Source organism: Mytilus galloprovincialis, chromosome 12 (genome assembly GCF_965363235.1).
Source record: "Mytilus galloprovincialis chromosome 12, xbMytGall1.hap1.1, whole genome shotgun sequence".
Classification (NCBI taxonomy): domain Eukaryota; kingdom Metazoa; phylum Mollusca; class Bivalvia; order Mytilida; family Mytilidae; genus Mytilus; species Mytilus galloprovincialis.
Window position 1 is genome coordinate 62,573,005 of NC_134849.1, and position 24,616 is coordinate 62,597,620.

General features: G+C 32.3%; 1 protein-coding gene across 1 annotated transcript in view; it reads left to right on the plus strand.

Annotated features, from left to right (window-relative positions):
* The window catches only part of LOC143054500 (uncharacterized), a 100,659-nt gene that overhangs the window by 12,414 nt on the left and 63,629 nt on the right, over nucleotides 1-24,616 (plus strand). The window contains exons 2-9 of the mRNA XM_076227519.1: nucleotides 3,923-4,047; nucleotides 8,606-8,667; nucleotides 10,677-10,744; nucleotides 13,593-13,865; nucleotides 14,627-14,756; nucleotides 15,145-15,301; nucleotides 16,013-16,077; nucleotides 23,812-23,834. Coding sequence (XP_076083634.1) covers nucleotides 23,817-23,834 — 18 coding nt within the window. The 5' untranslated portion in view covers nucleotides 3,923-4,047; nucleotides 8,606-8,667; nucleotides 10,677-10,744; ... (3 more) ...; nucleotides 16,013-16,077; nucleotides 23,812-23,816. The remainder of the gene's footprint in view (nucleotides 1-3,922; nucleotides 4,048-8,605; nucleotides 8,668-10,676; nucleotides 10,745-13,592; nucleotides 13,866-14,626; nucleotides 14,757-15,144; nucleotides 15,302-16,012; nucleotides 16,078-23,811; nucleotides 23,835-24,616) is intronic.

Here is a 24,616-nt window from a genome sequence, read left to right on the forward strand (position 1 = left end):
TGACCACAAAAGGAAGGTTGGTATTGATTTTGGGAGTTTAGGTCCCAACAGTTTAGGAATTAGGGGCCAAAAAGGGACCCAAATAAGCATTTTTCTTGGTTTTCGCACCTGTCATTTATTTAATTGACGGTTAGATAACGTTAGTATAAGTAAATAGAAATCTATGAAATTTAAACACAAGGTTTATGACCATAAAAGGAAGGTTGGTATTGATTTTGGGAGTTTTGGTCCCAACAGAATAAGGGGCCCAAAGGGTCCAAAATTAAACTTTGTTTGATTTCATCAAAATTGAATAATTGGGGTTCTTTGATATGCCGAATCTAACTGTGTATGTAGATTCTTAACTTTTGGTCCCATTTTCAAATTGGTCTACATTAAGGTCCAAAGGGTCCAAAATTAAACTTAGTTTGATTTTGACAAAAAATTAATGGGTTGGAATCTTTGATATGCTGAATCTAAAAATGTACTTAGATTCTTGGTTATTGGCCCAGTTTTCAAGTTGGTCCAAATCGGGGTCCAAAATTAAACTTTGTTTGATTTCATCAAAAATTGAATAAATGGGGTTCTTTGATATGCCAAATCTAACTGTGTATGTAGATTCTTCATTTTTGGTCCTGTTTTCAAATTGGTCTACATTAAAGTCCAAAGGGTCCAAAATTAAACTTAGTTTGATTTTAACAAAAATTGAAATCTTGGGGTTCTTTGATTGCTGAATCCAAACATGTACTTAGATTTTTGATTATGGGCCCAGTTTTCAAGTTGGTCCAAATCAGGATCTAAAATTATTATATTAAGTATTGTGCAATAGCAAGTCTTTTCAATTGCACAGTATTGCGCAATGTCAAGAAATATCTAATTGCACAATATTGTGAAATAGCTAAATTTTTTTTAATTAGAGTTATCTTTCTTTGTCCAGAATAGTAAGCAAGAAATATCTAAATGCACAATATTGTGCAATAGCAAGAATTTTTTTTAATTGGAGTTATCTTTCTTTGTTCAGAATCAACTTAAATCTTTGTTAAATATACAATATACAATGTATATTCACTTTTTACTACCAACTGATAAATTAAAATAATCTTTACCATTCAGTGATAACAAGCAGTTTTTTTACATCTTAATATTTTATGATGTATTTAAATGAGTAGTTATTGTTGCAAACTCCATTAGAAATTTTAATTGAGATTAGTTTTGGAATAAGGGAAAGGGGGATGTGATTAAAAAAATTGGGTTCAATTTTTCTCATTTGAAATTTCATAAATAAAAAGAAAATTTCTTCAAAAATTTTAAGTTAATTAGAACACATTCATTCTGTGTCAGAAACCTATGCTGTGTCAACTATTTAATCACAATCCAAATTTAGAGCTGAATCCAGCTTGAATGTTGTGTCCATACTTGCCCCAACCGTTCAGGGTTCAACCTCTGCGGTCGTATAAAGCTACGCCCTGCGGAGCATCTGGTTTTTTATAAAAGGATAATGTCATAATAAGAAAATAAGATGTAGTTTGAATGCCAATGAGACACTCATATGAAGGGAATGTCAGCAAACATAGGCAACGGTAAGGATTCAACAATGAGAAAAATCCATACTGTATAGTTGGCTTATAAAGGCCCCGACATGAAAAATGTGGAACAATAAATTCAAAGGAGAAAACAAACGGCCTGAATTATAACAAAACAGTTAATGAAAAACAAATACATGTATGATTGACAGAAATGAACAGGGTTGTGGAAATATTTGTTGTGAGAACTTGTCCCTAGGCAAGTAAAACTAAATTTTACTTGTTGAGGCCAAATAAAAATATATGTGTGGTTCCAGTAACCCTACCGTCCCTACTTTTTCGGCTTAAAAATAGCCTACCCTAAAGATTTATTGTCATTTTTCATTAAGCACTGTTAAGTCAGAATGTTGCTCCCATAGACTCAATGTAAAAAAAAATCCCTACCTACCTACCCTTTTTTTCAGATGTAACTGGAACCACACAAACTTTTTTGTTTGGCCTGAGAAAAAAGTTACTTGTCCTGAATTTCCCAATAAATATTGAAGTAATTTATTGTAAGCTTGTATGATTCTTAATTTTTAACTGTATCACAAAAAAAAAGTATGTTTGTTATATTTGTTTATGTGTATGAATAAAAGGATATATATGGTTAACTTTAATAAGACAGAAACCCAACAGCAAAACAACCAAAAGACATCTGTAGGGCAATTTTGCAATGTTTTTTGAATGATAGCCAGTATACATGGTATACATGGTATACATTGTAGATACATCAATGACATTTTATAAGTTTTGAAAGAGCGAAGAAATGACTAATTAATACATGTGTTTATAATAAATGATTAAGTCTCCCTTTTATCTATTAAATTGCCAACAAATTAATACATTGTAATAATTTGTGTATACTTTTAAGTAGCAAGATGTGGGTGTTTTCTACAAATTGTGCAAAAATTAAATTTATTTCAGAAGTTTCTTTACCATGTTTACTGGAGAACCAAGGGTAGGGGAAATCTGTTAAAGCCAAATAAAAATATATGTGTGGTTCCAGTTACATACTTTTAAAAAATAGGGTTGGTAGGTCGGCAAATTTTTGAATGTCAAAATCTGGAAAAAAATCGTGTGTTTACTGAAATTGTTTCCAGTATTATACATGCCCCAACCGGAAGTCCACCATTTTTACATGTGTTTGGTTGTAAAATAAACAGTCATGATACGTTTTTAGTTAATTTTGTTGCATTCTGTAATGAATTGTTGCATTTTAGCCATAACAGAACGATACTTGTGATGGAAATTCAGATGACAGAAATCTATGAATTTAATTATTTTAATTCACAATCCTCAAAATTTGATCGTTTGAAAATTTATTTTTTCAGAAATGAAAAAAAAAGTTCGAGGGTCGGGGGGTTTTAACTAGGGTCGGTCGAGTTACTGGAACCACACATATATTTTTATTTGGCCTAAGCATGACTTTTCAAGTTCTTGTTCGTCCTGAATATGCATGAAATATTTGCCTAGACATTAGGCAACCAACAATCAATCAATCAAATTCTTGTTAAATCATTTTTTCATATTCTCTGTCTTTCTCCCTCTCCGTTTTTATGCCCCTGCCGTAGCAGAGGGGGCATTAAGCTTTACCCTTGTCCGTCCATACGTATGTACATGTACGTCCCAATGTTGGTTTCCATTCTCTAACTTAAGTTTGCCTCCACCAAATGCTATGAAACTTATACTGAATGCTTATTACCACAAAATACAGATCTAGTTTAATTTTGGTGGTGTCACTTTAAATGTTCTAGAGTTGTGCCCCTTTACAAAAGCTGATTTTTTTGTTTCAGTTCTCTAACTTAAGTTTGCCTCAATCATATGTTATGAAACTTATACACAATGCTAATAACCACAAAATACAGATCAAGATTGATTTTTGGTGGTGTCACTTTTACTGTTCTTGAGTTATGCCCCTTTACAAAAGGAAAAATTGCTGAATTTTTCGTTTCCGTTCTCTTAAGTTTGCCTCAACCAAATGTTATGAAACTTACAGTGTATACACAATACTTACATGACTTATTACTACAAAACACAGATTCCATGGAGATTATTTGGCCCTGCCCCCTCAGTAATGGTCTATTGACGTTAAAACTTTTGCTTCGTTTACATGTTTTTGTTTGTGATTTGGTCAGTTCAAGCGGAACCATAAGTGGTAGGCCAATGTTAATTGGTATGCATATATATAATCATTAGCACGCCTCATTTTCATGGAGAATATTTGGCCTCGCAACTTGCGTTAATCTTCTTGACTTGAGACAGACACATTTCTAATATGTTTATAAAGGGGGAACTATTTTATTTTAGAATTGAAACTGGGACTGGATATGTTATTTTTCAGCACAAACAAAATGTTATTGATTTACTCTTTGTTTTAGGTCTAAAGCGTAGTGAACACTGAAGAAAAGAGAACAGAAATATAAAAACAATAATGTCCTGTTAGATATATATATATATGTGGCCTACATAGATCTGTTATATAGAAAGAAGGAAAGTAATTCAGGTAAATTGTGCAGTTAATTCAGAATATTATGAAACTTTAAAATTATATAAACAGTATTTATTTACATAAATAAATGTACACATCAGTCAGGGGACTTACATGTACTGAAATAAGTGATTTTTAAATCACTTATTTGAGTAGCAAATTTGAAGTTTTGACACAAATTGTGATTTTGTAGTTTTACCAAAATTTTAAAAACATACAGTGCGCCCAGAGAGTATGTAATCGCGAACTCTAATCACCGATTTCCGAGTGTAGCGGTGTGACACCGCGAATCACGGATTATACTCCCAATTTCCTCCAAAGATTCTCTCCCAACACCGCGTGGCTGTTTATTGGTTTATTGCCCATCGGATGTACTGAAAATTAATGACGCGTGACAACATCATCGGATTAGCCAGATTTATTACCTTTGTACATTTAATCGATCTTGATTGCACCTGTGTGCTTTAAAATATTTAAATGTCCTTTCATTGTCAGATAAAAGTGTGACATTTTTATTTAAAATAAGATAATTATTCTTGTATGTATATGCCCATGTCATTGTCATATGACATACAACGTACAAACGTATAAAAATACGAATAAAACACTTATTTTGTATTTTCATTATAGTCCGATCAGGTCACAATTTTTGTCTTTTCAACAAAGACGATTTTACCACAATTAGAACCTTTTATGACCTACTCAGTGAGCAATATTCGGTTCATTAATAGTTCAATATTATATAATTAATATCAACTGGCTTAAAATAAAATGATGTTTTTTACGGTAATATATCCAATCTAAATTAAACCCAAGAGTTAATTTATCGATCAACAAGTGAACTCTGTTACTTTCAATTTATTTTGAAATGTAAAATATTATGTTTCACTACCTCGGTAGATTACCGACTTGAAATATTTGAATTTAAAAAAGAAACTGTAAAGTGACAAATAGTTTTGTATGCAATGTGGCAGCTCTATATTCATAAATACTGAGATACATTCGCCGCCCAGACACAACACAATAATCACAACCTTTAAATATTTAATTATATGGAGAAAAAAAAATCATGTGTTTTTTATCCGTTATGATCTGTTATTGATCTTTAATTATTTAAAATAAAATTGGATTGGCGCAATCCGTATTTTACTGCTCGTTAAAAGTCCTCGGCGAAATATAAAAAGAAGTATTTCAACAATTATAAAATTGAATATTTAAATGAAATTATATCGTGTTCTACAAGAAAGAAATATGTAAAAAAAAATGTGGATCGAATTTTTACGATCGATAAATTTTCACAGAGGATCTCTACCAACGCCCATCAGGAACTGAACGACATGCATCCTGTTTTCATCTACCATTAATATATAGTGTTGACTATGGACGTATAAATAATGTCCGGTTTTATGTCCTCTGTTGACTGAGAAACGTAAAAATAAAAGGCTGATGTTGGTTAATTCAGAAAAGGAATACAATTTAGAATCCGGTTAATCCATTGTAAAAGTTCCTTCTAGAGCCTCAATCTTAACGCACACAAATTTATGTCAATCATTACAAAGCAAGTTTAAACCTTGAATGAATTTCCCCACGGTTATCCAGAAAGGTCACCTGAGTTTACTGTTACATGATACTATTTCCCGCCAAATAAAAATCTCGTGGACAAAATTGATGTCACTATTTTTAGCATTCAATATTGTGAGCAAAGTCAAGTTCAAGTTCAACTACGCACTGTTGATCACTGAGATGCGTATAGTCTTCCCACGGCAATTAATTGCTTTAAAAATATTTAAAGATCACTGTTCTAAATACAACACAAAAGTTTACATTCATTGTCCGTAAATGAATATTATGCAACGACGAGTTGATGCAGCTATAGAAGTATTCCTGTAGTAGCCGAAATGTATTATTTATCCTAAAGTAATGCTAACAAATCGTGAAGAGAAAATGCCGTAGACTTATTAAGCATAAGGAATGGTGAAAAGTATTTTCTTTTTTTCTTGCATATACAAGTTTTAAGACACGTAATTTTCTTTCTTTCTCACATTTTATACCTTCAGCGTTAATTTCCGTTTATTTTCACGCAAGTATGTCTCTTTTCGTAAGTTATATAAATTACCGATAAAAAAAACCCGAGGTCATAATCAAGTATAGATTTTTTATGCCCCACCTACGATAGTAGAGGGGCATTATGTTTTCTGGTCTGTGCGTCCGTCCGTCCGTCTGTTCGTCCGTCCGTCCGTCCGTCCGTCCGTCCGTCTGTCCCGCTTCAGGTTAAAGTTTTTGGTCAAGGTAGTTTTTGATGAAGTTTAAGTCCAATCGACTTCAAACTTAGTACACATGTCCCCTATGATATGATCTTTCTAATTTTAAACCAAATTAGAGTTTTTACCCCAATTTCACGGTCCACTGAACATGGAAAATGATAGTGCGAGTGGGGCATTCGTGTACTGAGGACACATTCTTGTTTTTTATAAAAAAAACTTTAATGCAATTGAAAGCATTAACAACAACCTTTTGCTTTTTAAAACTTTTATTTTGTAATCGTAAAATGGAAATGGCGTAGACTTATTAGCATAACAGATAGTGAATAATATTTTCTTTTTGACTTGTATAAAAAACTTTGAGATGTGTCACTTTTCTTTAAATACCCTAATTTATTCAGCGTTAGTCTCCGTTTATTGTTACACAATATTATCTCTTTTAGTAAATTAAATATTTATTTACTGATAAAAAACGGAAATCAAAATCAAAGATAGTTGTTTTTAAAAATTGATTTAAATGTACAGAGTGATTAAAAGAATTTACAACAACGTTTTGATTTTGATTTTAATCTTTCATTTGTTTCAAGCAATCAGATATAAACTGATAATCAATAGACAGGAAATACAATTGTTTAATTACATTAGAAATCTCGCATACCTTGACTGTCGCATGCCGGCATAGATCAGAAGGATTAGGGCAATTAATTACTGGTGTGACACCACGTCACTCCAGACTGGGAGAGATGTCGCTAATACAATAAACAAAAGGTAACGGATTTACGCGGAAGTCGGAGGGAATACTCCCAAATTTCTCTGAGAATTTAGGGAGTGATGTCGGAGTTTCTTGGTGTCACACCAGGAAAAAAGTCGGTGTATGGAGTTTGGGATGGCTTTCGCGAAAATTGTACTGTATGTTTGAATAATACCTTTTCATTAATAAAATTGAATAAAAATGAACTTTTTGCTTCTTTTATGTAGCAAGGTTTATGCCTTTGATGCTATCATTTATCTGCAAATTCTATTTTAGTTGAAAAAATGCTATAATAATGTCTTTACATAATGAACTGATACTTAATTAACAGATTTTTCCCAGCAGTGGGAGTATTTTTCCTGTAAAGTTCAAGGTTTCATCTTTCAGATGATGTAATAAAATTCTACTGTTCACAATAAAATTTTCACTGTTCCGGGGTGTTGAAATTAGTGGGGGTTATTAAAATAATGATACTTAAAAATAAGTGATTTTTGGGAAGGAAATTGAGGTATGACAAGTGATTTTAATGTCATTATCCTAGATTCAGTACAAGGTCATCACCTGAAATGACCTGGTCATCCTAGACAACACAGATGTTGGTTCTGATAATTTTAGAAACATAATTAGTCTCTGGATCATTAGTATTCTATATTTAAAGCTATAATAAAATTAAATCACTTCTTTTAGTGATTGATTTGTTCTACTGAAATAGGTGATTATTAAAGAAAGACAACTCTTACTTCCAATCTTAATGGAAATAATGTTACTTAAATCAGTGATTTAGAAAATCACTCATTTAAGTAAGTCCCCTGACTGTACATATTAGCTATAATAGGGTTTTCTGTCTAGCATAAAGCAATACATTATTTCATATCCATGCATGTTGTTGAAATATTCATACACTGTAGCTGTAAACTCATAGTAGAGAAACTGTAAATGTGATGAATTACTAAATGTAGTTTATCAGGCAATAGACAAAAATCATATTAAATGTGTTGAGTACATTAACTACAAACTAACAGCTCAGAGTCTGAAAAGTCCATTTATTTGCTCAACCAGTAATGTTGAGTACAGATTTTAATTGACATGCTTGCCCAAACTGTTCAGGGTTCGACCTCTGCGGTCGTATAAAGTTAAGGTGACTTGTGTTTAAATGTGTCGATCTCTCTGAAATTGTACTGCAAGGTATCATAACAGGCAGGAATTGAGTTTGGGGGTAATTACTCCAAGGGGGGTTAAAAGAAAAAAAAAATTGGGGGGGGGATTTTTTTCTTCATAATTTTTGGGTTTTTATACTGATATGGCAGGAGATACACACCAAACAGGATGTGTAAATTATTAATATATTAAGTATTGTGCAATAGCAAAGGACACAAAATGACTTCATGCTATAATGAATATGTCCTAAAAACTTTTCCACTAATTAGCTTTGTATGGTACATGTACCTTTTCTTTTTTAATTCATGACAGGGACATAAAAATTCAGGGAAAGTTTTACCAATATTTATATAAACGTGAAACAAACTGAAATTGAGCTACATGTATTTTTTTATATTTTCAGTTTGAAGATCTACTATTAGTATTTATTGATTCAAGGTCCAGTCAAGTTATTACTATCTATAGGTCAGTGAACATTACATTGGTATTGTATTGGAACAATTAATGATTTTTTTATCAAATGAAAATCAGAAATATATTAAAATTGTAAATGTGAATTAAAGGGGAGATAATCCAGAGCTATAGGATTCATTCTAAATAGTACTAGACCAGTGTTTGTATTAAAGGGGAGATAATTCAGAGCTGTAGGATTCATTCTAAATAACATTAGATCAGTGTTTGTATTAAAGGGGAGACAATCCAGAGCTATAGGATTCATTCTACATAGCATTAGACCAGTGTTTGTATTAATTCTTTTAGAACAAGGTTAATATTTTGCACTTAGCAACTTTTGTGACGGGATACAAAAAATTAACTGACACAATAACAAAATTAATTGTACTTGGAAGTTGAAACTAATTAAACATTGCAAGCATTACAAAAAGAGTTGATTTTTATTTGGTCGGGTTGTTGTCTCTTTGACACATTCCCCATTTCCATTCTCAATTTTATTGTTAACTTAGAACATGTAGAAATCAAATTGTTCTTTATGATTGTAAGATGGGAGGTCTATGTCAATGAGACAGCAACCAATCAACAAAAGAGGTCAACATTTTATTTAAAAATAGATTATAAGAAACATGCTAGAAATAAAGTATTAGGGATGACTATCTGGTGCTGGCAGCAGAAACTTTTTTATAAAGTTTTATACTTCAGAGCGTAGAAGACCTGAATGCTTCATACCTAGTACAAAAAAAATGAAATATATACAGATTCCTTATGTTAAAAGTGTCCGTCTATCATATGTCCGTTGTCCTGTGAACAAAAAAAGCACTGCCTTTAACTTGTCCTAAAATCATCTGGGTCTAACTAGCACTATTTGTAATGGTGTTTTTGTGACTGAAAGATAATAAACACATGGTTGGATTATACGAAATTTGATAATAAACATGATAAATCAGATACAATGTATATAGTAAAAGTGATGCATTTTTTATACGCCCGTTTACGGGACAGATTATGGTATTACGGTGACTGTCTGTCTGTCCGTATGTCCTTCGTCAACATGTCGAACATTAACTCAAAAACACTCTAACCAATATGCATGAAACTTTGGTGAACTGTTTATATCTATTGATGTGAGCTCCTTTTCGTTTTTTAAAAATTTCAGATTTACTGTTTCCGAGTTTTTCAGTTTTATTCATAAAAAAAGGGGGGATTTTCCAGTTTTCAGACAATAACTCAAAAACAATTTCAACATGTTTATGAAACTTTGGTAAATTATTCATATCTATTGTTGTAAGCTCCCTTTTGATTTTTTTTAAATTTTAGATTTTACATTTCCGAGTTATAACATGTATAAGATTTTATTCATTAAAAAAGGGGTAGTTTCAAGTTTTTGGAAAATTTCCTAATAAAGTGCATAGAGCAATTTTCATTAAACTTTGATGACTGATTTAAATCGATTAAGATAACCTCCCTTTATTTTTTTTTTAAAATTTCTAATATAACATTGAGAAGATTGAACTTTATTGAATAATCCATGTGCGTATCATGCGATCATGGTACAGCTGTTTATTAAGATTACATTTATAGTTCTCAGGGTTTTAATCGGGTTTGTGTGGAGATATCGGGATATTATTGTACCCAAGAAATTCAAAGCCATAAACAATTTATTTCCGTTAAAAAGAGGCGAAAGCATTGACTTTACTGATTGGTAGTATGTTATTTCAAACAAAAAACTTTGAGACATTTTCTTTCTCTTCCTGTACTTGTTTCTCGAGAACTTACATCAAGGCATTCTGCTTTCTGGCATGACACAATGTCTCCCATTTGAGACAACCTGGCTAACAACAGGCCGTCATGCTATGATGAATTTGTCATAAAACTCTTCCACTGAGCTTTGTATGGTACTATGGAAGGTTATACTTTCTTTTTTCATTCATGCCAAGTAAATACAATTTCAGGAAATTTTAGGGATTCTATATAACATGTATAATCATGATAATTAAGTTACATGTATTTTATATTTTCAGTTTGAAGATCTGCTATCGATATTTATTTGATTCATGGGCCATACAATTAATTACTATACATTCTATAGGTGAGTGAACATTATATTTATATATTGGACATTTAATGATTTATTTTATCAATTGAAACTCAGAAATATATTGTAAATTTTAAATGTTAAAATTCTTAAAAAGGAGATAATAATTCTAAGTAGCATTACACATGTGTTTGTATTAAAGGGGAGATAATCCAGACCTGGTGCATTCATTCTAAGTAGCATTACACCAGTGTTTGTATTAAAAGGGAGATAATCCAGAGCTGGCGCATTCCTTCTAAGTAGCATTACAACAGTGTTTTATACGACCGCAAAAATAAATTTTTGGTCGTATATTGGTATCACGTTAGCGTCAGCGTCGTTGTCGTCGTCCAAATACTTTTGGTTTTCGCACTATAACTTTAGTTTAAGTAAATAGAAATCTATGAAATTTAAACACAAGGTTTATGACCACAAAAGGAAGGTTGGGATTGATTTTTGAAGTTTTGGTCCAAACAGTTTAAGAATTAGGGGCAAAAAGGGCCCAAATAAGCATTTTCTTGGTTTTCGCACTATAACTTTAGTTTTAGTAAATACAAATCTATGAAATTTTGACACAAGGTTTATGACCCCTAAAGGAAGGTTGGGATTGATTTTGGGAGTTTTGGTTCCAACTGTTTAGGAATAAGGGGCCAAAAAAGGGCCCAAATAAGCATTATTCTTGGTTTTCACACAATAACTTTAGTATAAAAAAAATAGGAATCAATGAAATTTGAACACAAGGTGTATGAACACAAAAAGAAGGTTGGGATTGATTTTGGGAGTTGAGATCCCAACAGTTTAGGAATTAGGGGCCAAAAAGGGGCCCAAATAAGCATTTTTCTTGGTTTTTGCACCATAACTTTAGTTTAAGTAAATAGAAATCTATGAAATTAAAACACAAGGTTTATGACCTTTGGTACCAATGGTTTAGGAATAAGGGACCAAAGGGTCCAAAATTAAACTGTGTTTGATTTCATCAAAAATTGAATAATTGGGGTTCTTTGAGCATGTTGATGATATGCCGAATCTAACTGTGTATGTAGATTCTTAATTTTTTGTGCCGTTTTCAAATTGGTCTACATTAAGGTCCAAAGGGTCCAAAATTAAACTTAGTTTGATTTTAACAAAAATTGAATCCTTGGGGTTCTTTGATATGCTGAATCTAAAACTGTACTTAGATTTTTTATTATTGGCCTAGTTTTCAAGTTGGTCAAAATCGGGGTCCAAAATTAAACTTTGTTTGATTTCATCAAAAATTGAATAATTAGGGTTCTTTGATATGCCAAATCTTACTGTGTATGTAGATTCTTAATTTTTGGTCCCGTTTTCAAATTGGTCTACATTAAAGTCCAAAGGGTCCAAAATTAAACTAAGTTTGATTTTAACTAAAATTGAATTCTTGGGGTTCTTTGATATGCTGAATCTAAACATGTACTTAGATTTTTGATTATGGGCCCACTTTTCAAGTTAGTCCAAATCAGGATCCAAAATTATTATATTAAGTATTGTGCAATAGCAAGAAATTTTCAATTGCACAGTATTCAGCAATAGCAAGAAATCTTCAATTGCATAGTATTGTGCAATAGCAAGAAATTTTCAATTGCACAGTATTGCGCAATAGCAAGAAATATTTAATTGCACAATATTGCGCAATAGCAAGAAATTTTCAATTGGAGTTATCTTTCTTTGTCCAGAATAGTAGTTGTATCAACTTAAATCATTGTTTTATACAATATACAATGTATATTCACTTTAACTACCAACTGATAAATTAAAACAATCTACCATTCAGTGATAACAAGCACTTTTATACATTTTAATATTTTATGATGTATTTAAATGAGTAGTTATTGTTGTAAACTCCATTAGTAATTTGAATTGAGATCAGTTTTGGAATAAGGGAAAGGGGGATGTGAACAAAAAATAGGGGCTGGGGGGGGGGTTCAATTTTTCTCATTTAACATTTTTTTGAGAGGATTAATATTCAACAGCATAGTGAATTGCTCAAAGGCAAAATACAAGTTTTGAAGTTTATTAGACCACATTCATTCTGTGTCAGAAACCTATGCTGTGTCAACTATTTAATCACAATCCAAATTTAGAGCTGAATCCAGCTTGAATGTTGTGTCCATACTTGCCCCAACCGTTAAGGGTTCAACCTCTGTGGTCGTATAAAGCTGCGCCCTGCGGAACATCTGGTTAATGTTGTTGGAACAAGAATAACACAACTTGTATTCAGCAGCTGTTGTATAAAGGAGATCTAGACAAAAAATAAAATGACATAATTCCAAAATTAATTGCATTTGGGAGTTGATCGAAGCTTAATTAAACATTGCAAGCATTACAAATACAGATGTAAACTAAGAAATCAATTGTTGTTTATGATTGTAAGATTGGAGGTCTTTGTCAATGAGACAGCAAACAATCAACAAAAGAGGTCAACATTTTATTTAAAAATAGATTAGTGTCTGTAACGTGTTGTTTTTATTTCATTTATATTTTCAGTTTGAATGTCATCTATAATGTCTATTATCGATATTTATTTGATAATTGTCCAGTCCTTGGGATCATTGAATGCAGAATTTTAACTCTGACAGGGTGAGATAATTAACAGATATCATATATTTCACATTCAAAATATCATAACACCTGTCTTTTTATAGTAAACAAGACACTAAAAACAAAGAATGCATCTTGTAAAAGTAAAGGTTAAGAGGCCTATACCAATGAGACAGCAACCAATCAATGAAAGAGGTCAAAATGGAATCAAACAATAGACATGATAGACAAGCATCTTTATAACATATTAATAATTATTTCAACCTAAAATAGAAACATTCTCATTTTATACATCTATCATCAGTATTCATTTACATGCTGTCGATTTGATCCCGGTCACATCAAGTTGATCCTTGTCCAGTCAAGTTGATCCTTGTCCAGTGGACTTGATCCTTGTCCAGTCAAGTTGATCCTTGTCCAGTCAAGTTGATCCCTGTTCAGTCAAGTTGATCCTTGTCCAGTCAAGTTGATCCCTGTCCAGTGGATTTGATCCTTGTCCAGTGGATTTGATCCTGTCCAGTCAAGTTGATCCTTGTCCAGTCAACTTGATCTCTGTCCAGTCAGACTGTTGTTATAGGTAAGTACTTCATATGTTAACTATATAGGATCATTTACTACTGAAATTTAATTCTAATGTAAAATATTCAAACTCTATAAGGGGAGATAATCAAGAAATAGTTTGAACATTCAAAATACCCAAAACCAATACATTATAGTAAACAAGACGCACAAATCAAATTGTAATGCAACGTTTAATGATTTATTTTATCAACAGTCTTCACGCTTAACCACAAGTCCTATGACCATGATGACCCAGGCTTGTAAAATTGCTTGGAGGCTTGTACATTTCTTCTCTACAAGCCGACAGAAGACAACTAAAAGTTTTAAAAAATTGAGCTAAGGGCTTGTGGACTCAAACTTTATCTTGGAGACTGTATTGATTGAAACTCGGAAATATATTGAAATTTTAAATGTGAAAATTCTTAAAGGGAAGATAATCAAGAGCTATAGGATTCATTCTAAAAAAGCATTAAACAAGTGTTTTTATAAATTCTTTTTGAAAAAGATTTACATTTTGCATTCTGCAGCTTTTGTACAAGGAGAGACAAAAAATAAAATGACATAATTCCGAAATTAATTGCATTTGGGAGTTGAAACTTATTAAACATTGCAAGCATTACAAATAGAGTTGTTAACTAAGAAATCAAAATGTGTTTTATGATTGTAAGATGGGGAGTCTATGTCAATGAGACCGCAACCAATCAATAAAAGAGGTCAAAATGTTTTTAACAATAGACAAGTGTCTGTAACCTGTTTTTATTTCATTTATATTTTCAGTTTCAACATCTATAATGTCTATTATTGATTTTTATTTGATTATTGTCCAGTCCTCCTAATTATTGTCCAGTTCTTGGGATCATTGACTGTCCGGTCAATTTAATGCTTGCCAGTTAAGTTGTTATTATAAGTAAGTGCACATTGTATGTGAACTATAATTGTATATTATATACAATCATTTAAATTTATTATTGAAATTTATTTCAAAAGAGTAAATGTTGAATTTTAACTCTAAAAGGGGGAGATAATTAACAGATATTTTTCACATTTAAAATATCACAAGCCCTGTGTTTTTATACAGTAAACAAGACATTAAAACAAAGAATGCATCCTGTATGAGTGCATGTTTAGAGTTCTATATCAATGAGACAGCAACCAATCAATAAAAGAGGTCAAAATGGTATCAAACAATTCACAAGCATCTTTATTACATGTAATTATTATTTCAACCTGAAATAGAAACATTTATATTTTCATTTTATACATATATCATCAGTATTTATTTGATCCCTGTCTAGTCAAGTTGATCCCTGTCCAGTCGATTTGATCCCTGTCCAGTTAAGTTGATTCTTGTCCAGTGGAGTTGATCCCTGTCTAGTCAAGTTGATCCTTGTCCAGTCAAGTTGAACTTTGTCCAGTGGATTTGATTCCTGTCCAGTCATGCTGTTGTTATAGGTAAGTACATCATATGTGAACTACATTAGATCATTTTGATACTGAAATTTGTTTTGAATGTAAAATATTCAAACTCTATAAGGGACGATTATAAACAAAATAGTTTTAACATTCATAATACCCATGGTCAAGACCAATTTTTTATAGTTAACGAGACACACATGAACATGACATCATTGCAAAATTATTTTCCTTCCAAAATAAATAGGCTAAACTTATGAGTGAACTTTGGGTAAAGGAAAGAAAAAGAAATGAGTGCTAAGGCTACATTGTGTACCTTACACTGATATCAACCCTATATTAAACAGGTACACCACAACATTATAACTCCCGCAATATTTCAACAGTATATATTGATGAGAACGCAACCCAACAAAGCAAGAACGGAAATATGTAGAGGTCAGATTATAGTCAATAAATACAAATTATCTTCAAATGACAAGGTCTAGATTTTCATGACGCTGGCCATAAAAGTAAGGGTTTATTCATGTTAATGAAATAATTAAAAAATATACCTTTATTGTTCATAGTTATTTTGTTGATACAGGAAATAACACACAAACATTGATATGTTTATAAGATAAAGAAAAATTCATATATATCACAACAGTTACTGAAAAAAGAAGTACCGATAAAGTATTTTGAAGTGATTCATATATTTTACATATATCAGGCTTAAACAAGTAAATATGATTTAGAAATATTTTTCAGAGATGCTTTAGATGATGGCACATTCTTACTGATAAATTTAGCTGACCTCAGTTTTCATCAAATTAGTATGTATTGTATCATATATATGTTTTAGTTCACCTTGCATACTCATCACTTAGCGTCTGTTGTCTATCGTTGTTGTTGTTAAATTTTACAAAAATCCTCTCCTCTGAAACTACTGGGACAAATTAAACCAAACTTGGCCACAATCATCATTAGAGTATCTAGTTTTGAAAATGTATCAGATGACCCTGCCTGCAATCCAACATGGCGGACATGGCTAAACATAGAACATTGGTGTAAAATATAAGTTGTGTCTATTATCTGAAAAAATGCTTGGCATAGAGAAAATCTGAAAAGGGACAGAAATTTTCAGAATGTTGAGAGCTGCCTGCTGTTTATTTACATCAAAACTGTCAGACGATTTCTAAAAGGAGTCATTGCACTTAAATGTCAAATTTTACTGATTTTTTTTCATTTCTGCCGATTATCCAAACTATAATAGATAGGGAGGAAATTTTAAAAGCAAAAATTATCAAGCAGGCAAATCTTCATACTATAAGTCAAACATGACTGAAATCATCAAATGACTCCTTATTTGAGTTATTGTCCTTTTATGACCTTTTATCCTGTGTTTTGTGAATTCACAGTATTTGCATGCAACGACGCAGATGTTTTTGTCTCGTTCCAAGTTACGCTAGGGTTTCGGAGCATAGGCTAGTGACATATTCGAAAAGGGCTTTTAGTGAAGGCCTTTGATAACTATTTACACCACTGGGTCGATGCCACTGCTGGTGGACGTTTCGTCCCTGAGGGTATCACCAGCCCAGTAGTCAACACTTCGGTGTTGACATGAATATCAATAATGTGGTCATTTTGATAAATTTCCTGTTACAAAACTTTGAATTTTTCGAAAAACTAAGGATTTTCTTATCCCAGGCATAGATTACCTTAGCCGGGTTTGGCACAACTTTTTGGAATTTTGGATCCTCAATGCTCTTCAACTTTTTACTTGTTTGGTTTTATAAATATTTTGATATGAGCGTCACTGATGAGTCTTATGTAGACGAAACGCGCGTCTGGCGTACTAGATTATAATCCTGGTACCTTTGATAACTATTAGCAATATAACACACCATTACATACTTTTCAGGGGTTTGATTTGTTTAGGCCCAATGATCTGGGCCCTTTTATTTCTGAGAGGAAACCTTTGAAATTGGAAAACGAATGTCCAAGGCCTCCCATCCTTTACGTTAGTGCTTTTTTCAGTATCATTACATTTCTTGAGGAGGGCCTTTCACTACTTGAAAATTCAAATTGTCTACATGGTCCAGGACTTAACATTCTTTTAAGTAAATTTTAAAGCGTACTTATAGAAAATGGCTGTCGGCATGAATTCGCTATCTATCTATTTATATCTATATTTATTTTTATATCGCTTATATGACCGTCTGCAGTTTTTGGAGGTCAACTCGATTCTTATTTGAATGCCATCAGGACTCAAATACACACGAAACGATAATACATATTATCAAGCCTTGTAAATGATCGGTTGAAGGCTGTGTGGTGACCTATAGTTGGTAACTTCTATGTTATTTGATCTCTGGTGGATACATGCATCACTGGCAATCATACCACATCTTATGTTATGTTGAAAAAAACATTTGCAAAAGAGTCATACTTTATTTATGCTATTTTATTAAATATACTCTTTTTTTTAATTAAGTTGGGGGTATTTACCATGTTTATGTATGGCAGGATGTGGAAATGCTATCCCCAGCTCATACATTTGAACAACCTGACAAGTATTTTTTTTTGTCTGGCTTGCCCTTGGAGAAGTAAAAAATTACACTGAACTAAATTCAATTTAATAGAAAATATAGGATTATTTTCACAGCTTATTAAGATATATTACTTTTTGGAAACCTATGCAGGCCATAACCTTGCCTGCGAAATGACGATTTAAGTCGCCTTAGAATTTTGAAAATCGCTAAGGTTAGGGGTCATCCATAATTGTCAACCATTTTCCAAAGTGTACAAAACGTACACTTTTTCAGACCCCCCACCCTCCCTCAAAAAGTGTACATCAACCATTTTCAGATTTCAAGAGAGGAATCAATCATTCTTAATAGAAAGAAGATCCTGTTTAATATATTTTAGTTTAACATAGAAATTTGCATTGAAAACAAACTAAAACATATCTGACTGTTTTATTTGATGACATCTATCTGTGATGCTTGTGTTTTGTTAGAATAAAGAGTTCAAAGATTAGTGTTTCCCCTATCACACAGTGGGAACTCCAATGAAAAAGAGCACTTAGAGCATGCAAAAGATTAACAAAAGGGCACATAAACTGTGCTAAGAATCAAAGAAAGGGAAATGCATGGTTATATTGCATTGGTAAAGTATGGATTGACAGTTGTTGATGGAATCAGAGCTTAAGACAGCAATCAATAAAAGTACGGGTGCGGGAATTTCCCGCTACATTAAAGACCTGTTGGTGACCCTCTGTTGTTGTTTTTTATTTGGTCGGGTTGTTGTCTCTTTGACACATTCCCCATTTCCATTCTCAATTTTATGTAATGTTTTAAAACATTTTTAAGTTTTTAAATTTCCCACCTGTATTTCTATTCAAAAGGTAAATGTGCCATTCATGCACTATTATCGTTTATGTATATATACTGTAACGTGTACGTCTTAACTACACTACAATAATAACAAACACAAATTGCATTTAGCCGTGCAGACTAACAGAGCCGGCGTTTAATTTGTATTTTATATAAATCATGACATATATGAAATACAAATACATTCCAAATGAGGTACACAGAAAGAATAAACATCTGAAACAAGTTTACTTTGAATCAATAAGAGCCCATATCTCTATGTATGTATGTATGTATGTATGTATATATATCCGTCTTTAACGTAACCTCGCCGCCCAGGAAAAACCATCAAAAACTTTACTAAAGAAAATTGATATGGAAACCTGTGTTCGGAGCAAGTGCAAGGCACGCCTCGGGACAAAAATTTGATGCCAAACTCCATCACAAGAAAAAACAGCAAAATAATATACAATATCAAATATTATGAAACATTGAAGTTTAGTGTTGAACGTCTGCGGCTAGAATGATTTTCAAACACATGAAAATTAAAAACCCGCTTTCACCACAATCCAAATGATTGGTCCACGTAACCACGTGTACAACTACACATAACAAAACCCGCCAAAAATATATACCGTTCTTATAAAACGTTCCTTTTAGACAACATTTTCCCGTTATACTCCGAAACGCGGGAAAATACATATATATTGGATACTTTTTAAGGTTAAGGTTAAACTTCATATGGAGGTGCTCCTAATTAAAGGAGGCTTATACTAAGAAAATAAGTTTACTTCCGGTTTACTGTTTTGGAATACACTACAAGGAAATTAATCGAAGGACCAGTTTAAAATCTTTTCACAAAATGGCGTCTCGTCAAAATCTAAACATTCAAAGAATTTAGTGTTTCCATCAGTTTTTGTTTATAATAAACAGAGTGAAACGATAACGATCTATAATAAAGCAGGGGAAATTGACAATCGGGGGTACTGAGAAATGCTTGAAAACTTTTTGTTTAAAAATTTTTACAAGTTTACATTTTTGAAAGATTTAGTTTTCATATGATTTGATCTTTTAATTGTTCAATGCGGATTGAGGAGAATTATGATATCGAAATAAATATCATCAAGGGAAAATAATGAAGAAGAAATAAGAAGAGAAACACACCCAAGCCAATTTTCGATTTTATACATCGACCTTCCCTACGGAAACGAAATAAATTCTGCAAATAAAAAAAAAGCGTACGGTAAAAATGTTGATTTTTTAACACCCTCCCCCCAAGTGTATGTTTTGTACACTTTGGAAAATGGTTGACAATTATGGATGACCCCTTACCAATGATCATCATGTGAAAAACGTATTCAAGTCAAAACAGCAATGTTAATGAATTAAATAAAACAGGAAGTATATTAATTACCAAAATAAAAACAAAACATAAGTATGCATACCTAGTTCTCAGTTGACCAGTAATCGTCTATTAGGATTTATGCCTTATCCATGGGAGGTGTCATTATACCCCACGCAACGAAGTTGCGAAGGGTATAATGTTTTTGACCCGTCTGTCCGTCCGTCCGTCAGTCCTGTTTCTTGTCATCGCAACTCCTCTCAAACCACACAACAGAATTTCACAAAACCTTTTTATATGAAAAGGACATATTATGTAGTTGTGCATATCGACAGGAAATTAGGATTCAATATTTTTTCTAGGAGTTACGCCCCTTTGAACTTATTTGCTTCAATGTACTACTGCAACAGTTTGTCATCGCAACTCCTCTCAAACCACACAACAGAATTTCATGAAACCTTTTCAGATAATAAGGACATACTATGTAGATGTGCATATCGACAGGAAATTACGATTCAATTTTTTTTCTAGGAGTTACGCCCCTTTGAACTTATTTACTTTAATGTACTACTGCAACAGTTTGTCATCTCAACTCCTCTCAAACCACACAACAGAATTTTACGAAATCTTTTTATATGAAAAGGACATTTTATGTAGTTGTGCATATTGACAGGAAATTACGATTCAATTTTATTTCTAGGAGTTACGCCCCTTTGAACTTATTTGCTTCAATGTACTACTGCAACAGTTTGTCATCGCAACTACTCTGAAACTACATAACAGAATTTCATGAAACCTTTTCAGATAATAAGGACATACTATGTAGATGTGCATATCGACAGGAAATCACGATTCAATTTTTTTTCTAGGAGTTACACCTCTTTGAACTTATTTGCTTTAAGGTACTACTTCAACAGTTTGTCATCTCAACTCCTCTCAAACCACACAACAGAATTTCATGAAACTTTGTAGATAATAAGGACATACTATGTAGATGTGCATATCAACGAAATTACGATTCAATTTTTTTTCTAGGAGTTATGCCCCTTTGAACTTATTTGCTTCAATGTACTTCTGCAACAGTTTGTCATCTCAACTCCTCTGAAAATTCTGTAGATAATAAGGACATACTATGTAGAGGTGTATATTGACAGGAAATTATTATTCAGTATTTTTTCTTATACATTTTTTTTTCTTATACTTACTTATTTAATTTCTCCAATGACAATGTGGGACGTGGGGTATGTGAGCGTGCTCACTAAGGTTCTTTAATTTTAATTTTTCTCGACTGAGTTTCTATCAAGATGGATAAAACCTGCTAAAAACAGATGCACCAGGTAATCAAGACAAAAAAAATGAAAATAATATTTGATGACTCAAGTAAAAAACAGAAAATGCAGGCAGAGAAAGAAATTTCATTGATGTTTAACCCCATACCTACTTTTATATACACACACATCATTTATTTTGTTTCAACACTTTCAAGAATCATACAGTTTTTTTTCTGCACAAGTAAAATTTACAATTATACTTCCCCAGGGACAAGTGGTCACAAATAATACACATGCATGGGGTTCGTGTTGTTTATTCTTTAGTTTTCTATGTTGTGTCATGTGTACTATTGTTTTTCTGTTTGTCTTTTTCATTTTTAGCCATGGCGTTGTCAGTTTGTTTTAGATTTATGAGTTTGACTCTCCCTTTGGTATCTTTCGTCCCTCTTTTATATATTTATAAATAATTTGCTAGTTCCTTTTGAGTTTTGAATGTTTCTGCCTTTTTGAAAAATCTTATTTTTGAAAACTCTGTCAAATTGTAAAAATCCGTCTCATGTTTGGGAGGCTGATGATCCATTGTCTTGTAAATTTAAACCCATAATTAAAAATTTATATTTGCTGCTACTATGCCTTTCTATCAAGTCAAAAGTTAAAACCTGGCTCAGATGGTTTATAATTCAAATATGGATTGTGTTGTTTAATTCTTTGTTGATTTCATGATAAAAAAGAATATAATTTTATATAGACTTAAAATATTCTGAATACTAGTACAAATGTAAGATCAAAAGGTATAGGTAACTAAGGTATTCACTTCTCATTGTTGAAAGCTGTGCAATAACTTGTCTTTTTGTCAAAGTACCATACACTCTTTAATAGTCTGACTTTTGTAAGACTGATGAGCTGTAGGATGTGTGAATGATCTGTCCAACCCAAATATTGCCGTATATAGATATATGAAAATGTGGTATAAGTGCCAATAAGACAAGGCCAAAAATAAAATATTGTTTGTTTCCCCTCACACGACCGACCCGGTAAAATCACTGCTACCCGAAAAATTTTATTGGTCATTCTTGTCCACTATTTTGTTTTTTGCTATGTTGGTTATTGGTGATATCTTTCCGATGCTGAAGTCAACGATCGTTGTGTTTTGGGGATACCTTTCCGATGCTGTAGTCAACGAGCGTTTTAAATCAATGTATTTTTGCATTGAAGCGTCTACATGATTCGGAATCAAGGAAAACAAACAAAATGTTTCCCACAAGGGTGATCTTTTTTTGAAAAAAAAAAAAAAAAATGAAGCATCTTTCAATCCGCTGAGTGCATCTTGATTTGCTTTGTGTCTAACCTCTGTTCCTGTTTAAAGGATAAAATCTTAAAGACTTTTGAGTAATGGTCTGACTCTTGCTTTAAAATCTATCTACTTTGTCTTTGAACAGGTTGGGCACAAGTCAGGAAATGTGGGATACATGTATTCCCTGCTTTCAGGGAACGTCCCTGTTTTCTGGTGTAAAAAAAACCAGTTTAAATGGGATTTCCTTTTTCAATTTATGGCATGAAAATTACAAAAGGACATGTTTTAACGTTATACCTGCATCAGTAGAATTCGTAAATACTTATTAAAAGTATTTTAGGAAATACAAAAAATGAATATAAAGGGAAGCCTTGTTTCTTCTAGAACTCAAAAAAAACATACAAATCTTTGTTTGGGAATCAAGTGACCAAGCTGCATGATCCAAGTGTAACTGAACATAACTGAATTATGTTCACTTCTATTGAAAATTTTTATTCATTGAATTTTAATTCCCAAGTGATTAACATACATGTATCTTTTTGTCATCTCATAATTGATGATCAAGGTATGAATTGGTGAACAAAGGAATTGTTTTGTTGTGAGTTATGCATCAAATTAGACTTGAAATAAGCTTGATTTTTTAACTAAAAAAACACTTGCTATCAATAGGCATTAGTATCACAAGTCAATGTGCGCTTTTGTAGATTTCATTAAATTAAATGAATAGGAAAAAAAAGACGGTCCCTGTATACTGTTTTTTTTAACACCAGAAAACTGTGGTGTACACTGAATTAGAATACAGGGAATACCCCACTTTTCTTGACTTGAGCCTTACCTGTTGAATTTTGTACAAATTCAATATAGAAAACCATATCAAGGAATAAAATAAAATAATTTGCCTACCTACCTACCCATACCCTAACAACCTCCAGTCGGGAGAGGGGAAACAAAGATATTTTTAATGTTGGCCCAACTCTCCATCCAAGTCACAATTTATAAAAAAAACCATTATAGGTCATAGTACGGTCTTCAACACGGAGCCTTGGCTCACACCGCTCAGCAAGCTATAAAGGGCCCCAAAAATTACTCGTGTAAAACCATTCAAACAGGAAAACTAATGGTCTAATCTATATAAAAAACAAGAAACGAGAAACACTTATGAACCACATCAACAAACGACAACTACTGAACATCAAATTCGTGACTTAAGAAGGGTGCAAACAACTGCAGCGGGTTTAGACGCAATAATTACTCAACAGATTTATACATTTATTTTTCTATTTTAGGAAATATGGAAGATTGGAATAAGGTAAGATTTTTTTCTTATTTATAGTCAAACAGTTGAGTGATTTTTGTCGAGTCTGCAACATTTATGTCGCGAAAGCGAGACGATGTGATCCTAGATTCCCTCGACGGCGTCAACATTAAGGTTCATTCTGTTGTTAAATTTTTTTAGACATCAATTTTTTTTGTCAAACCTTCCTGGAATTTTAAGTAGGACAGAAGCTTTTTTATGAACATAATACTGTAACCATTATAACTCATGCAATACAGCATTATATTTTTTAACTGCTCGCTCAACATGGGAAAGAAGTGACGAAGACCCCTAAGCGCATGAATGATGTTCACTAAAACAAAAAGTTTTTGACAGAAATGCAACTAACTCAAAAGAGGTCTATTCATTTTAATTACCTAAGCTTACCTATTGTTTGTCATAAAACTTGGAAGTGGTGATTAACATCGGTAAAAACACATAAGTGTCAAATATGTCCCCACAGGTGATTGTTCCCCACTGACAAAAAGGCTACTTGATCATTGAATAGTCACTAGTGATTAATTTCTTTTTCTTGATTGAAAATATGTTTTTAGGCTAAAATATTAAAAACAACACTGTTATTTCTTTAACAGAGAAAGCTTAGAGACATTCAAAGTAAATCTGTCAAATAAAATTAAATCATCAAACATACAAATATTACACTGCTCCTTTCCAAGTTGTTATAGATTGCATGTTTATATTGAAAATATTGAAACACAATTATCACTCGGATTAGCTTTTTTATGTGAGGATCAAATGTTTTTTAAAAAAGTGTT